General features: G+C 30.5%; 1 protein-coding gene across 1 annotated transcript in view; it reads right to left on the reverse strand.

Annotated features, from left to right (window-relative positions):
* Positions 1-11,796: 11,796 nt before the first annotated feature.
* The window catches only part of LOC129233352 (solute carrier family 28 member 3-like), a 40,491-nt gene continuing 35,779 nt past the window's right edge, over positions 11,797-16,508 (reverse strand). Inside the window, exons 9-11 of the mRNA XM_054867392.1 lie at positions 15,291-15,449; positions 14,863-15,043; positions 11,797-11,962 (exon numbers count right to left, since the gene is read on the reverse strand). Coding sequence (XP_054723367.1) covers positions 11,943-11,962; positions 14,863-15,043; positions 15,291-15,449 — 360 coding nt within the window. The 3' untranslated portion in view covers positions 11,797-11,942. The remainder of the gene's footprint in view (positions 11,963-14,862; positions 15,044-15,290; positions 15,450-16,508) is intronic.

Consider the following 16,508-nt stretch of genomic DNA (forward strand, 5'->3'; position numbering starts at 1 on the left):
GAAACATTTTGTAAATGACTATGCACTAAGCTGTTTACTGTAATAACTGTATCTAAAAGGTCTAAAGGTATGCACTGATTCATCGGCCACTTTGCTGATTATTTATAATCAGCCAGTTTTCCCCTGTTAAGCAGTGAAAATTAACGAATTATCTTCACCGATTTAGCAGCAGGCAGCTCATTTATCTTTTACTGCTTCCCTGGGTTTAACTGAATGGTCCTCCCAAGGTCCTTTAATCCTAACTGGTCCCCTTCAGTCCCCTTTTTGATTGAAAGTGGTCCTCTTTTACCCTTTTCTATGGCTAAAATGTGTTGGGAGCCCTGCTTTTGTAAAATTATTTTATTTTGTATTTATTAGCTTTAAAACTTCATTTTAGCCTGCCACATTTAAAATCAGAAAGAAAAAAAATGCTTTTTAAAATTTTTTTAGTTAGGAAGCAAGTTCTGCCTACCTTTTTTTTTACTGTATAAAATGTTGTTTAAAATACATTTTTTCATTGAATTATCATTACAGTGTACTAAGAGAAACTGAAGTAGCCATTGAACCAAGTTTTCAATGTGATTCCATTGCTGAACATCCAAAGAGCTTAGCAACTTTAATTAAAGACATCCAAAGTTTATCAACAAGGCTTAAGGAAAAACTACTACGAAACTCTACTGTTTTGATAGCTAATGTGCCTCATAGCATTATTCGACAGCTTTCACCAGCAGAAATTTTGGCCTCTGAAGTAAACATTTTTTGTTTTATCTAATGCTTAAAATTTCCATTCCACTCTTTGGCGTCTTTACTTAACAAAATGCATGAAAGTTGGATTAGCATGAAACTGTGCAAATATTGTTTGTGGTCTAACAATTTGAATGCATCTAAATACAGAAAAAAATTCTGTCAAGCAATGATATGATTTATTACTTTGTTTTTTATTTTTTATGGTCTTCATTCAGGTTTATTTCCTTTTTTTTTGGCATTATATAATTTTTTAATTTTTTAAAAATGGCATTTGTGTTTTAAGACATTTTCTGGCTATAAAAGTTGCAAATGAGTGTTTTTGTTCAATTTTGGCAAGAAAAATGTTTCAACATTGTATTTAACTGCATTTTTATTCCTGAAAATTTTAAATCTAAACTAAATAGTATTTCTATGTGGCTTTGTGGCTGTGTTATAAAAGAAATATTGTTACCGAAGAAATAAGATACAAAAATGACTTTAAATATATGCATAGCCAACTTTTTTTGAACTTCTGTTAATTTATAAACCATGTAAAATTAAAATCATTTAAAAGTAGTGCAATATAAATCAGGGGATAACTACTCAAAAAATTAAATAACTAGTACAGGGTGGCGACAGATTAGGGAGATCAGGGAAAAGTCAGGGAACTTTATTAATCAGGGAAAAGTCAGGGAAATATCAGGGAATTTTGAAAAAATAACAAAAAATCAGGGAAAATTGTTTTCATAAAGAAAAAAAAATTTTTTTTGCTTTACAAAATTAAGTACACTCTAATTCCCTATGCATTTTCCGCTAATTATCTGTTCAAAAAAAAAAGTAAAGTAAAATTAATGAGGTGCGATTATACACTGCCGCATATTTGCATCTGTTTTCCTCAACTTCAAAGTATTGAATCTTACTTATTAATCACAGGATGAATTTCCTAAGATTGCTTCGGTGTCTGTTAGGTTGTTTATTTTACTTAGCTTGAAATTTCCTTTCATGCTTTCAATGCTATGTAAAATAAACCAACCATACAGGCAAAGAGGAATCCTTCATTAATGCCTTAGCTCCTTTGCCTTTATTCCATTGTCTCGAAGTAATTAGCATATTGTAATCATGATTTCAAGAAGAAATCTTTGGTTTTTGAATTAATACTATTAAAGCTTAAAAGTTATTACTTTTTTGCATTTTTAATTTAATTGCTAAAATTGAACTTTCAATTTAAAAAACTTTGTTTTTTGCCGTTATACTATTTGTTGTCACCGCAGATTATAAAGGTTTTCTTTTCTTCAGACTTAAGTGATTCTTTAATTTTATAACTAAGTTGTATTCTTCTTTTATATATTTTGAAATTTACTGATTACTTTTTTTTTTCTTTTTCTTGTATTTCAAAGTTGTTTGTTACAAAAGCAATCTAAGATTTTTTTTTCGTTACATACTGAAATCATTTGAAATAGAGTTAACTTGTGTATTTCAGTAAATATCTTTATTTTTTTATTGTTAAAAAGCTGTATTCATTCATTAAAACCTATGTTCTTGATTAGAGAAAAGCTCCCTATGAATGGATGTCAAATGGTTTAATCTGTTTTGCATAAATATGTCAGTTAGTTATATCAGGGTGGTGACAGATCAGGGAAATCAGGGAGATCAGGAAAAAATCAGGGAATTTTGAAAAAATAACAAAAATTCAGGGAAATTTTATCAAATGAAGAAAAAAAAATTTTTTCCTTGCAAAATTTTAGTACTTTGACTCCCTAGGAATTTTCCGACAATTATTTGTTTTAAAGAAGTAAAGTTAATGAAGTGTGATTATACAGTGCCACATATTTGTGCATATTTTTTCCTCAAGGTCAAAGTATTCAATCTTAGGATGAGTTTCCCAAGATTGCTTCTGTGTCTGTTAAGTTGTTTATTTTACATAGCTTGAATTTCCCTTCCATGCATTCCACGCTACGTAAAATAAACAACCCTACAGGCAAAGAGGAAGCCGTCATTTATGACTTTGGTCCCTTGCCTTCACTCATTGTCTTGAAGTAATTAGCATACTGTTATCACGATTTCAAGAAAGAATCTTTGTTTTTTAAATTAATGCTGAAAAAATCTTAAAAGTCTCACTTGGCTTTTTAAATTTAATTGCTAAAATTGAATTTTGACTTTTTTCTTTTTTTTGCCATGGTATTTTTCGTTGGCACTTCAGATTACACGAAGGAGTTTTATTTCAAACTTTAAAACTTTTATTTTAAAACCATATGTATATACATTTTGAATTTAATAATTGTTTTTGCTTTTTAACATTGTTTGTTACTAAAGTAATCTAAAATTTTTTTTTTGACAACTAATGAAATCATTTGAAATTGAGTTGTGTACATAAGTAAATATTTTAATTATTTTTAATAGTTAAAATGCTGTATTCATTCATTAAAACCTAAGTTCTTGATTAGAGAATAGCTGAATATGACTGGTTGTTGAAAGATTTCAATTTGTTTTACATAAATATGTCTTATGCTGTGTGCAGGTAAAAAGCAGTAACTGCACATTTTTCTTTTTTTTCTTTGCATTTTTGTCATCTATTGTACGTTATCTTTATTGTACATACCTGCTTATTTGGTTTCCGCTGAAAAAAACGTCTAATTCCAACATTTTCCTATTGTTAGTGCTGAATCCACCACACATTTCTCCAAATATCTCGAAAACTAATTTCTGCAGATACTGCCGTTTACCTGCAAACGGCAGTATTTACTTACGTAAGTAAAACTACATTGCGTCCATACTTTAACTATCACCTGTTTGTTATTCTTGCAGCAACAATTATACTGCTTGAAAATTCAGTTCAAGATTATTTCCATTTAAATTTTTTAGTTTTATCATGATTAGATATGTCTTTAAGAGTGGTTTCAATAATTTCTTAGAATTCTTATGTTAACTGGTTCCTGGAAGTAAAGTATTTGTTTTATATTTCCTACAATATTTCTCTGTCGATAATTTAACATTACAATTTTTACCAAAAAAAAAAGGAGCATATTTTCAAAATATATTTTTAATTAACAGCTTAAACCGTTTTAAACACTGTATTTTATTTAATATGTAATGCTTTTCAGGTAGGGCCAAGAAAAGAAGCCATTATCATTGGTAACATAAATCAGGGAAATTTGGTGAACTTAATCAGGGAAATCAGGGAAAAGTCAGGGAACTTTTTTTTCCAGTTTCTATCGCCACCCTGTATATAAGAATAACTACATTACTTCTATTCTTTCACTATTACTTCTTATTCTTGCAACAATTATACTTTTTGAAAACTTAGTTCAAAATAATTTCAATTACTTTTTAGTTCTATCATAAATACACGTATGTTTTAAGAGTAATTTTAATAGCTTCTTAAAATTCTTATGCTGAGTTAGGTTTCTGAAAGTAAAGTTTTTTTTTTTTTTTTTTTTTAATTTTCTATAATCTTTCCATTGTAGACATATTTAATGTACTGTTTTGTAGGTTTTTTCCCCCAAAAATTGACTTGTTATGTTTTTTTAACCATTTTATTAAAAAGATGGTATCTTCTTAAAATATATCTTTAGTTCAACAACTTAACACAATTTAAAACGTTTAAAATACTGAATTTTATACAAACATACAAAGGATTTCAAGTACAGCAAAGGAAGAAAACCATTATCATTGGTAACGTAAATCAGGGAAAAGTCAGGGAACTTTTTTTCACAGTTCCTGTCGCCACCCTGTAGTATCATTTCCTGGCAAAAATCATAACTGAAAAAGAAATACTTTGTACTAAAGTATATGTTATTTATTGAGAAAAATCACTTTCTATTTCTAACTGAAAATGAGGCAGTACAGCAAACTATTAAAATTTTTATATCAGTGTTGTAATTTATGATTTGTAAATTACCTGATGATTGTACACACTGTATGTGCATGTGTGTAGTATTCTTATTTTAAATTGTATTTAACAATCAAATGTAAAACTTTTCTCCCTTAAATATTGTATTCTAAACTTACTGAATTGATTTTTTAACCATATTGATTTTGTTTTTATAGGCATTGTGCAGTTTTAATAATTTACCAAATTTCAAGAAAATGGATTTAAACCTGAACTTTAAACATGGTCCTGGAGCTACAGCTTGTGAAGTCTTGCCTCATATTTGTTCCCAAGAAACAACCGTCAATTGTTGCAAACATTGTTCAGGAGAAATTAAATGCTTATAAAAAAAAAGTGCTTCGTTCCAAGTGAATATTGCAGATTGTTTGCTTGCAGTTTTCAAGATTGATGCACTCTGAGGTTACTTACAATAAAAAATGTACCTACTCAAAAATGGGGGGGGGGGGGGGACATTTTTGCTACATTAAAGAAATAAGTGCCAATTTTTGTCTTAGTTTTGAAAGTCAAGTGCTTTTAGTAACACTTTTTTTTTTTTTTGTAAAATTACTTTTAAATTCAAAGTTTTCTTGAAAGGTTAAAGAAGAAATGATTATTTTTGTGTTTTTACTGTTATAACTGAAAGCCAGTAATTAATGTTTCAGACTAGATTTTTTTAAAAGTGAAATTAAAATTATTTTTCCTGAGTAATTGTAAAATATATCACACACATCTTAATTTCCTATTTTTTTTTGTTTTTTTTTTTTTTTTTTTGTAACTTGCCTATTTTTTAGGTACAGTTATCTTTGATATAGTAAATGAAAAACATGTTCATTCTATATTGATTGGTTTGTGTTTTGGTATAATGCCAAAGTCTTAAGATCTGTATTTTTTATTATGGTTCATATTAGAAAGTGTTAAACAACATTTCGTCCGTATGCCACGTCAGCGACGATTTTATCTCCCTAAATCCAGTTCTGCAGTGCCATGATGGCTAGCTGTATAGTACGGAAACCCTCAATGTGACGAGAAACTAGATATTTTTACATCCGTCAAGTTGGGAGCCGCATTTCATTGGTCTCCAAAGTATGAGCATGCTTTCTCAATATATGAATGCTTCTCCCTTTTCAGAAAATGAACATCTGTCCGCTTAACGTAGCAAATGTGACGTGCAGACAATGTCTGAATTACGCTTTACCTGCTATTTTCCTCAGGGAAACATGTTTTGTTCATAGAGCTTTTGGTTGATAATATCGGAAATAACTTTGTTCATAAAATATGTGCCAAGTTTCGACAATTTTACTTCTAAAGAAACAGTGCTTGGTGTTACTGATCATTTGGCCCTAAAAGGGACCAGATAACACTCTCTCTTAGGAATAAATACTTATATTCAATACTAAGCAACTTAGAAATAGAAAATTCATACTATTTCCTAGTTGAATCTGAAAAGTATGTTTTTTTTTTTTGGAAAATAAACTTATCTGTTCTTCAAAAACCAATTCACAATGTCTGTCTTATTCAGATTAAGTGCACTAATTTTTCCCTTAAATAATGTTAACTGTCGCTAAATCCAATGAATACTCAGCCGAGCTTCAAATTGAAATATTCCAATAAAAGAGAGAACTTCTTTTTATACTTGTGTTTAGTTAGTCTGTAAGCAGCTTTTGAATCATGATGTATTTATCATATATATAATTATTGAAACAAAATTATCAAGTGCCGAAATTTTTAACTTGGTATCTTTATTAATTTTAATTCTTTGCCTATTCTATGCCTGTACGCCCCAACAAGTATACACCTACCAGTATTGTGTATTGTTTCTACAATATATTTTTCACCATTTCATGCAGCGCATTGATTAAAAGTATATTTTGTAATTATTTTAAACAATGGTAATATATCTTTCAAACTGGAAGCATAAACACAAATTGTTTATCAAGATATTCTTTCTTCTTTTTTGTTTTAAATTTTAGTTTAATACTCGATTTCATTAATTTTTATTCTTTCAATTGATAAAATGTCATTTCTAACTGTTGCCAAACTGAAGATGCATATGTAGTGTGCCACATTAAGATCTAATACACTATCTGTAAATAACAAGACGAGCTTAATGTGTTCAAATCTCATGAATCCCTGAAACTGAGACTTTATTGTATGAATCTATAAATCCATGTAGAAATTTTATACTTATTTGTTTTGTGTAATTTGATACTTATCGAACAAATTTTTGCATTTTAGATTTTTCATTTTATGTAATGCTTTAAATTGGAATACGACAATGTTGCTGTGTCATACATGTCAAAGTATAACACATATCAACTTCCTATGTTGTATACTGTGCAATTGTTCATATTTTAAAAACATATTATTATTTTCCTTCTATATATCATCGCTAACATTTGCAAAGTTCATGACTCTGTTTCTCAAATCATACACGGTCATATCTTTTTGCTTGTTTTGACTACCCTTAGATTTATGTTCAACATAATCGAGCTTCTTATTGAAAAATTATTATAGAAGTATTAATTTATAGAACCTTTACTTAATTCTAGAGCAAATAATGAATTTCAAGCACTGTTACTAAACAGAAATGCAAAGTTTGGAGATGTCTGTGACCATGTGTAACATTTCAAATCATATTCATTTTCATGCATATTTTTAGCTTTTTATTGGTTTAATGTTGCCTTGGCTTTTCTATGCCATTGCTTTTTTTTTTTAAATCAAAACAACTACTTCAAATAAAATTTTAATGAAACAAGACTTTTTCTAGTCAAGTGGTGTTTCTAAAAATCCAATTTTAGAAGGGTTTATGTAAGCATTATAGGCATGTGACAATATCAAACATTATATAGTTGTATGTAATAGTTTAATCGGTTGCACCATATATTGGCCATAATATAAAAAGCATGATTAATCTGAAAGTATACAATGAGTTTGTAAATTTTACGGATTATGCAAAATAAATTTCATATTTTAATGTTAGTATTTTAAGATATTTAAATGATATTTTTTCTTTGCTTAAGGATTTTTATGCAAATTTCTCTTTCTTGTATCATTTTTATTTTTAGCTTGGTCCAATTGAGGAATAAATTTTCGTTAAATGTTTTTATTTTTAATTAAACTACCCTGAAAACAATGCCTGATGCAGTTAGGATGTTATGTATTTGCTGTAGGCTGTTCAGTGTTGGTTTTATAATCTTGAGAAAAATTTACTTTATTGGAAACAGTCAAACAAAGGCTGCTATGTGAATAAATTTGCTTGCAGATTTTGATTTCAATACAAGACTAAAATGGCCTAATACACAATCTCCACGAAAAAGACTCTCAGGGGTTAGAATTCAGTTGCTTAAGTGTACTAAAATGGAAGATGCCTGTAGGAGAGTATTTTTCACAGAAAGCAGAACAGATCACTGTTTCAGGTGATTCAAACCAGGGTGGTTACAGACTTTTATTTTCGGAGGGGGGGGGGGGCTCACAGTGAGGAAGCCCCCCACCCTCCCACATAAATGAACATATTGTTTAAAGTACAAAAAATGTGTGACGTTTCAAGAATGAAAATAAAAGCTCAAATTGGCCAGGAATAGGCCCAGTTAATAGGGCACAAGTGCTAATAATAAATTTTATCTACAACCAAAAGAAGCAGTATTTCAAATATTTGCTTGAAAAAATAATGAATACAAAAGATTACTGAAGCATTTTATTCATAAAATGTTTTAAACACCAATGTCGACTGATAATATTGTGGGCAGTTTGGGGGGGGGGGGGATGTCACCCCATGACCCTCTCCTTGTATCCGCCCCTGATTCAAAACTTAGGTTACTCTTGAAATGATAAAAAAATTCTACTTGAATAGGCTAATAGACAATTTTAATAATGTGTCAAAAATAATTTGCTTGCAGTGTGGTTAATTGTGTTAAGGGAACTCTTGATGTTCATTAGGGATTAGTAAATTGTCAGGGATGCGGAATATAAATATCAAATAATCAGAGAAGTACATTTTCCCCCCTTGCGCAGTTGCAATGGTCAGTATATGTATTTGGTCATTATCTGTGAGTCACAGTATTGATATTTTGATTTATGTGCATGTATGTGTGGGTGAAAAACAATAACTGAAGTTAGTCTAAGAGAATGCAACATACTCTTTGGGCAGTGTTGGTGCTTGATATGTTGTAAAGCTAAAAAAAAGTGTGCTAGGTTCATTTGAATTTTATCACCTGTTAAGAAGCCAAAGTTCTGAACATAATTTTTTTTTTAAAGTTTGTTTCAGATTGTGAATGATGTAGGAGAAATATTTCATGGAGAACAGAATAACTTATATCTCTGGCATTGTTTTTTTTCTTTTATACATTTTCATGGGATGATTTTCCCCCCCTCCCTCTGCTACCCACAGAGCAGTCTTTTTTTCATTTTGGAGAATAGATATTCAATAATAGATTCACAACTTCATATCTCTCAGCTTAGCTTTATTACTGATCCTACATTCAAGTATGTTTCTATTCAAGTATGATTTTACTAAATACAAAGTGTGGAATGCAGTCAAATTGTGGAAAAAAGGAATTCTTGCTCCATTAAATTTAGCTGCTCTGCAATTTTAAATAGTATAATTAATATGAAATTTCAAATAAAAATAGTTGAAAAGCCCAAAAGAAAAAAAAATAATTCTTTTTACCTTCAAAAAAAGGAATATTTATGATATCTCTTGTGGTTTTTCTATAAGTTATCAAAATATTTAGAAGCTCTTAAAATCAGACTTTTTTACAGTTGTCCTTAAAAGTTGTACAAAAGTCCTTAACATGACAGGTTGTCTACTCACTCAGTGATATATTAATCTTGAAAAACAGTCAGAAAAAGAATCAAGATGTTTTTGTTTGAAGAACTACAAAAAGTAGGGTTCTTGATGCAAATTAATTTCAAAATATTCATTTTGAAAGAAATATTTTAAATGTGATAGTAAAATTAATGGTCAGATTAGCGATAAAGTGTGCAAAGATTACTTTTGTAACTTTTAAAGTTTGACATCCGATTTAACCCGAAAGAAATGTGGAAGCTATTTCTATTTCACTTCAGTTAAACTTTACAGTATTTAGTTTGATGAAGCGAGTATTAGTTTGTTTGTAATCTTTAAAAGTATTTTAATTAAATAATGCATGTATTAATTAAATAATGAATACTTCACTAAAAATGTAAATATGAAAAGGTGATAAATTGTATTTCTTAATAGAAAAATAGAATAGCCTATGAATATATTTTTATATTGATATACCAATAGCTACATTTTCATTTCTCCCAATACTCATGGAGGAGCTAGTGATGAAAGGCTTTTTGTATTTTTCGTTAATGGTTGCATTTTGCATGCAATGAAGCTCTACTTAATAAACGTGTTTGTTACAAATTAAAAAAAAATTATCGATTATTTGTAAGTAGAATTGATCATGGTTATAAGAACTGCTTTAAAAATGTACTTCATTAGTCAATATTTTATACTGTATTTGAATTTATTTCTTAAATTTTCATTTTGTGGAGTTCTACATTGTATATTAATGCTTACTGTACCCTTTTTTGTAAACGGGTTTTGTATGTATCAAAGAACCAAATACTTATTTTGTAACAAATAAAGTTTATATTAATTGTTGAATGCTTTTTATTTCTTTTTAACACAATTACCAAAAAACTACAATTTGCGAGCTCAATCCCCCCTTTCCCTCAAGATTGGGCTTTCCTGACTATGCCACTAATTAAGTATCTGTATGCACGGGGGGGGGGGGGGGGGGTAGCAAACCAATGTTATTGTAATTTCAATGCACATGAAAATAATGTAATAAATTGGTGACTACTTATATCTCCAGCCTTTTGGGATTTATTGCCAACTCAGAGATCAAAATGAGATGCCAAATCTAGTGTCAGCTTGACATTCAACGAGATTATTTCCCATAGAACCAAGTTGAAATTGTCGATAGTTGTAGTATGAATTTCTGTGAAACAGTCTTTTTGACATGAATTTGCAAACAAATACTCATTGCGATAAAAAAATTTCAGATCAAAAAAGAATTGACAGATTAAAGCGAAATTTTACATATTGTAAAGGCACTTATTTTCACGAGATGTAGTTTTTGCGGAATTAAAGATGTTGGTAGTTTTGCGAGAATTGGTAGAACTTCGTGAAAGCAAATTTGAAAAAAAAAAATTTGCGAGGCTTAAATTTTCGTAATTACAGTGGTCTCCTGAAAATAGTGAAAATTTCAGCCTTGCAAAAATAAGTGCTTTTGCAGTACATAAATACAATGTTGATATGTTATTTTAAAATCAAAGTAAAGTCACCATTAAAGCCGGGAAACATGAAGTGAATGGTGGATTTAGTGTCCTATTGGGCCATCTCAAGCAAAATGCACAAGTGTCTTGGTTGACAGAGTACCCCCCCCCCCCCCCCCCCCCGCCTCTAGAATTGGTGACTATCCGATGCAAACTGGATTTATATAAGGAAAATACATGCACTCTGTTTCACATAGATTTTCGAATATGCATGCTTGTAATTTTTTTTTTTTTTAATAAATACACGGACATCTTGACATGTCTTATTATTTTTTATGGTGGTGTAATTGTATTTTCAAACTAAAACAGAGGAAATAAAAAACACATTTTATTATAAAATAACTATCTACAATTGAAGTATAGTACAAAAAATACATTGTTCAGAAGGGATCATAGTTGCTCTGGCATTGAAAAATTTGGCTGCTCCCATCTGACAGGTAAGAGTTAAATTATTTGTTATTTTAGCTGTTGTTTTGATGTCAAGCACTATTTTATGATTCATCTGCAGCTTGTTCTGTGTTATAAAGCGTAATCCATTTTTTTTTTCTTTTAACTCATATCGTTTTATTGCCATTCATATAAATATATAATTAGTATGAGCTTTAAATTTTGACTGTGGTACCATTTAATTTTTTTTAACTCGTATCATCAGCACATTTTGAAGTAAGATGCACAATTTTTAAGCCTTTAAAAGATGGTGTTGCAATCTACGGAAAGATCCCAAAGTTTTGACGTTTCTAAAGAAACATAGAAAAGAACAAGTTCTTGTTATTTTTGTATTGATTCATACGAAGTTTGATCGTTGTTTGATGTTTCAAATCAGTAGATTTATCTAGTCTGATTTATCACTGTCTTACCATATCAAGCTGAAATTATCCTATCTTAGCCATTCTAGAGAACGCTCAGCACTCTGAATGGCTGTCGTGGACTGCAGAGGAAGACTTAGAATAGTAACTAACGATTGTGCGTATATCTGTTGTGAATTCAACGCATGCTACATGCATTTTTGAAGAGTGACAGAACTTTGGTTCAACCAAAGAATAGAAAATTTCTCCAGTCTTCTTCAATGCGTCAACAGAGTACCTGCAAAACAAAGGGAAAATTTTGAAATTTCAATTAAAAATATTGGTGATTCTACAAAAGTGGGAAAGTTTGTGTTCCACACTGATATTTGTATTCTGTTTAATTTCTGCAAAAAGATTTCCTCTGTATATACTTTTATACTTCTTTAAAACTGCAACTCCAATATTTAACTGCAGTAAAATTATATTTTTTTTTTCTCACTAAAAATAAACATTTTCAGTGAAATGTTATTGATATGCTTTGTTCCATTTAATGTTTATAAGGCAACTGAATTAAATATAGCTGAGTTTAAATTTTATGTAGCATATCGGTTGAATTAAAGCAAGATTGTATTCCTGTATTATTTGAAAAAAAAAAACATAAAAATTTTTCTGCGACCACAACTTTCAATTTGTTCTAGCAGAATAATTTATGCTACTCCCCTTTTCCTCTTTAAAAAAAAAAAAAAATCATGTGTTAAATGTTATTAAAAAGTAGAAGCGTAGAACTAGAATTACTTGTCATACATTGAATAAATAGACAAAACGATCATTTCTTCCCTTTTGTATTTTAAGTAATATTTCTTTCGGAATTCTATTTGAGAGAAATATTTTTTTATTGTGTAATTAGAGGTAGTTTAGACGTTATTCAGACCCTATCTTTAATGTATTCCTAAAGAAATAAAACATTGCAAATGATCACACCTTTTCTGATGATATTGATGATATCCAGGAGTGAAATATGATTAAAATTCTTGGTGAACCAACTGTTGACCATAGTTGATATCAAAAAATGTATCTAAATAAAGGTAATTTCTTAAAAAGAACTAGGTGTGTTGAGCATTGAAAAAATTATGGTTATTTATGATGGTTTTAGATCAATTTTTTTAAACTATGACCACTTTACCTCACCCCAGGTCATTAACACACATGAAAAAAAAGCCACTTAGCTATTTAAATCAATTTTTTTCTTCCGAAAATTCCGTGAAGCGTGTTCTTTATTAATGTAATGTAAAATAACGACAAAAAATTTGAAGTTTTAAAAGAAATTCCTGTATTTATTATTTATTGATGTTGAAAAAACCAGTATTTTATGTCCACTTTACCCCACCAGACCCTACAATAAATTTAACAAAATTGTGCATTGGATAAACACTCTATATATTACTAAAATTTTGAGAGTTTTTTATATCCTTACTAGTGGTACCCGCACGGCTTTACCTGTAATAGAAAAATTGAAAGATCTTTTGGTTCACCTGTATTTACAAATAATGTATGGTAAATTTTCTCGCCAATTGGCTTGTACCCATGTTACTGCTCCACGTTATGATAATTTCGTATATCGCCAATTGGCTTGTGCCCATGTTACGGTTCCACGTTAGGATAATTTCGTAATTTACTCGTCTATCTTATGATAGTTCTGTTCTTAAAATTGGAATAGAAAAAGAACCACATCGAATTTTCGAAAAATCGCTTCGAGGTGCACACCTTTATGCTACAAACTAACTTTGTCAAATTTCATGAAAATCGGCCGAACGGTCTAGGCGCTATGCGCGTCACAGAGATCCTGACAGACGGACTTTCAGCTTTATTATTAGTAAAGATAAAGATAAACAAAATTTAGTATGGAAGTTTTATGATTTTTTACATAATTAACGACAGAATATTTTAAATAGGATAAACAAACGAATGCACAGCTTTTTAGAAATGATTAATATGATCATTTAGCAAAAAATATTTCTGAAATATGTGCAAAAGTAAAAAAAAAAAAAAATGAAAAAATAAAAAAAACTTATAATTTTTTTATAAAATTGAAATATTCGTAAGTGTTATGATTTTTTTTTTTTTTTTTACTGATTTAGAAAAAAATATATACTGATTTATCAGTAAGTGCATACAAAGATATCAAAGAATTACATATTTCATTTTAATGAAAAAAATTGAAGTTGGAATGGGGTGCTCTAGAGGTATTGTGATGTGGTTTCACACAATAAAAAATTAGAGGTAATTCTAATTTTGTAAAAGGAAAAATATATGGGCAATTAAGGAAACTGTTTGTTTCTAGAAAAAATATTGTTACCAATTTTGTAATTTAATCTAAGGAAGCATGTCTAAATCGAAATTAATGCTGCTGCGTGATGAACTTGGTCGTTGTTGATATCAAGAGTGTAATAGTAGTTTGATTAATGCTGTGTTGTTTGTTACTAGTTGCATGGGTTGGGTGTTTTTAAATTTAGATTGTTTACTATGCAATAAAAAAAATAATCATTTGGATTATTTTCTAAAAACACAAATTTTAACTTTGACGCTTGAAGAGAAGCTCGCGATAAAGAAACTGCAAAAGGACTAGATTTTGTTGCTCAGCGTTACTAACTATATTTCTCTTCATTTTGTCTGTATAAATATAATTGTAAAAACTTTACACAGTGGGCCCACCCGCCAAATTAAGCACGAGCCGCCACTGTTGAAACCAGATACCTAGTAAAGGAGTGGGTAAGAAATTTTGCTTGCAAAATGGTCCGCTATTTTCTCCTACACAAAGAATTTTCATTCTCGCCGTTTGAAAAGATCACAAATCTGCCAGATTTCGGGTCAATGGTTCAACGTAGTGTGATGAACACCGAAATCATTGACTTTGAACGATATATTGGCTTCATTGACATCTAATCCCGGAGGTGGCCCTCAAAACATATATGAGCAGCTCCCTACATGTTTAAAGTTAAGCCCATCTTACAAGTCTCTTTTTTTTTAACACGTTGCTAAACAATGTGGCGTGAGAAATAAACGTATGATCGCTACAAATATTATGGAATTCTTATCAAAATTTCCTGGGAAATACTAACTTTCTCATGGGCAGTTCGCCTCAAATTTCTTATTTGGCCTCAAATATGGTGGTGAAATGATTTAGTATTTAGCCCTTACCTGCTACGCAAGCTGTCATGAAGCAAGTGGCCGAACCGCACATCATAGCACTCAGTGCTATACGTGCAACGTCTGCTTTACGAGAGGGAGCTAGTGCTCCAAGAGCACCCACTTGAATACCAATGGAAGACAAGTTGGCAAATCCACACAGTGCGTATGTTGCGATGGCAGATGATCGCGCCTGGAAAAGAGACTGTAATTAGGAACGTCAAAAAACGGGATGGACGGGACGGACGGCCGATAAGTGGACAGGCCTTATCACATCCAGAGACTGCAGTTTCGTTCTTATTAGAACTCATGAATAGTGGAGCAGTATATGATGTTAAAATAAAAAATTATTTTTTAAAGACAAATATTGATACACCCATATATTACTTAAGAGTGAAAAGTATTGAAGATGCATACAATTCTTGACAGGTCTCACTTACGGTCAACATTTTTGCCTCTTGATAGGTGGCTAGTTGTCTGTATGCGACGAATTCGTTGACCACAGTTTTGAGTCCTATTAGATTAGCCACTCTTTCTTTGTCCTCCCAATCCACGCCGAGTAGTAGAGACAAAGGAACGAACAATTTCGACAAGATCCACTAAAGAAAAAAATGGAAGATATGTAGTGTTGATTGCATTAAAACAAAAGTTAGTGAGCAATAAAGTTTACTATTGAAATGCATTCCGAATAGAGCGTAATTAAATGTTTTCAGCAGGGCTGCGGAGTCGGAATCGGGAGTCAAAAAGATATATTAAGAGTCGGAGTCGTACTGATTTTGGGGTATAGCAATCGGAATCGAAGGCTCTAAAATTCCAGGAATCTGTCATTTTTCATCCAATTCCACAGCTCTGGTTTTCGGGTATGTAAAGAAAATTGACACAGTTTATTGATTTCAATACCGCAGAGGTTTGAAGATCGGTTCGGAAAAAGTTGAACGAGTAGTTCCTTTTTTACACCAATTTAAGACAAAATTTTCTAAAACATTCTCAAATATGAGGGTGGAAAAAACTTAGACTTTTTATATTATAATTAAGCTTTTAATTACTGTCACGCATCATTAGTGTCACCAGTGAGGGATATATCCACTGACTCGAAAATAAATAAACGGTTGTCTTGTTTTATATAAACCGTTAATGGTGAAATTGGCCGTGAGCCAGGACTTTTTTGTATAGATATTGATATTTTTTTCTTCTTCTTTTTTTTTTTTTTTTTTTGTCAAATTTATGCCATTATTTCAATTAGTTTTTTTCTACTTTATACTTTGCTTATTGCTCTCCCTCGGACATCCATCTGGGAACGCTATTGGATTGCTAGTTTTCATTTATAGTTTTGTTGTTATCCTTTTGATATTCAACTGTCTTTAAATGTGCCATTTTAAATTAAAAAAAAAAAAAAAACTTTGCTTATACATCAAACGACCGTTCATCTAGTGCACTTAAATTTGGCTAAATAGATGGGAACATGAAAGTGCTGCAATAAGGATCTCCGAGAAACTTAGCTCAAAATAGAGTCCGAATCACTAGGACATGATCGGAAGAAGAGTTAAAACAATAGATAACATGCAGCTGACGAATTTCTAATTTGGTCCCTTGGCATAGGAGCCTAGTGTTTTAGCTGTAATGCTACTGGATGGCTGATAAAAAATGTCGGTCTTCTA

Source organism: Uloborus diversus, unplaced genomic scaffold (assembly GCF_026930045.1).
Source record: "Uloborus diversus isolate 005 unplaced genomic scaffold, Udiv.v.3.1 scaffold_354, whole genome shotgun sequence".
NCBI classification, from domain to species: Eukaryota; Metazoa; Arthropoda; class Arachnida; order Araneae; family Uloboridae; genus Uloborus; species Uloborus diversus.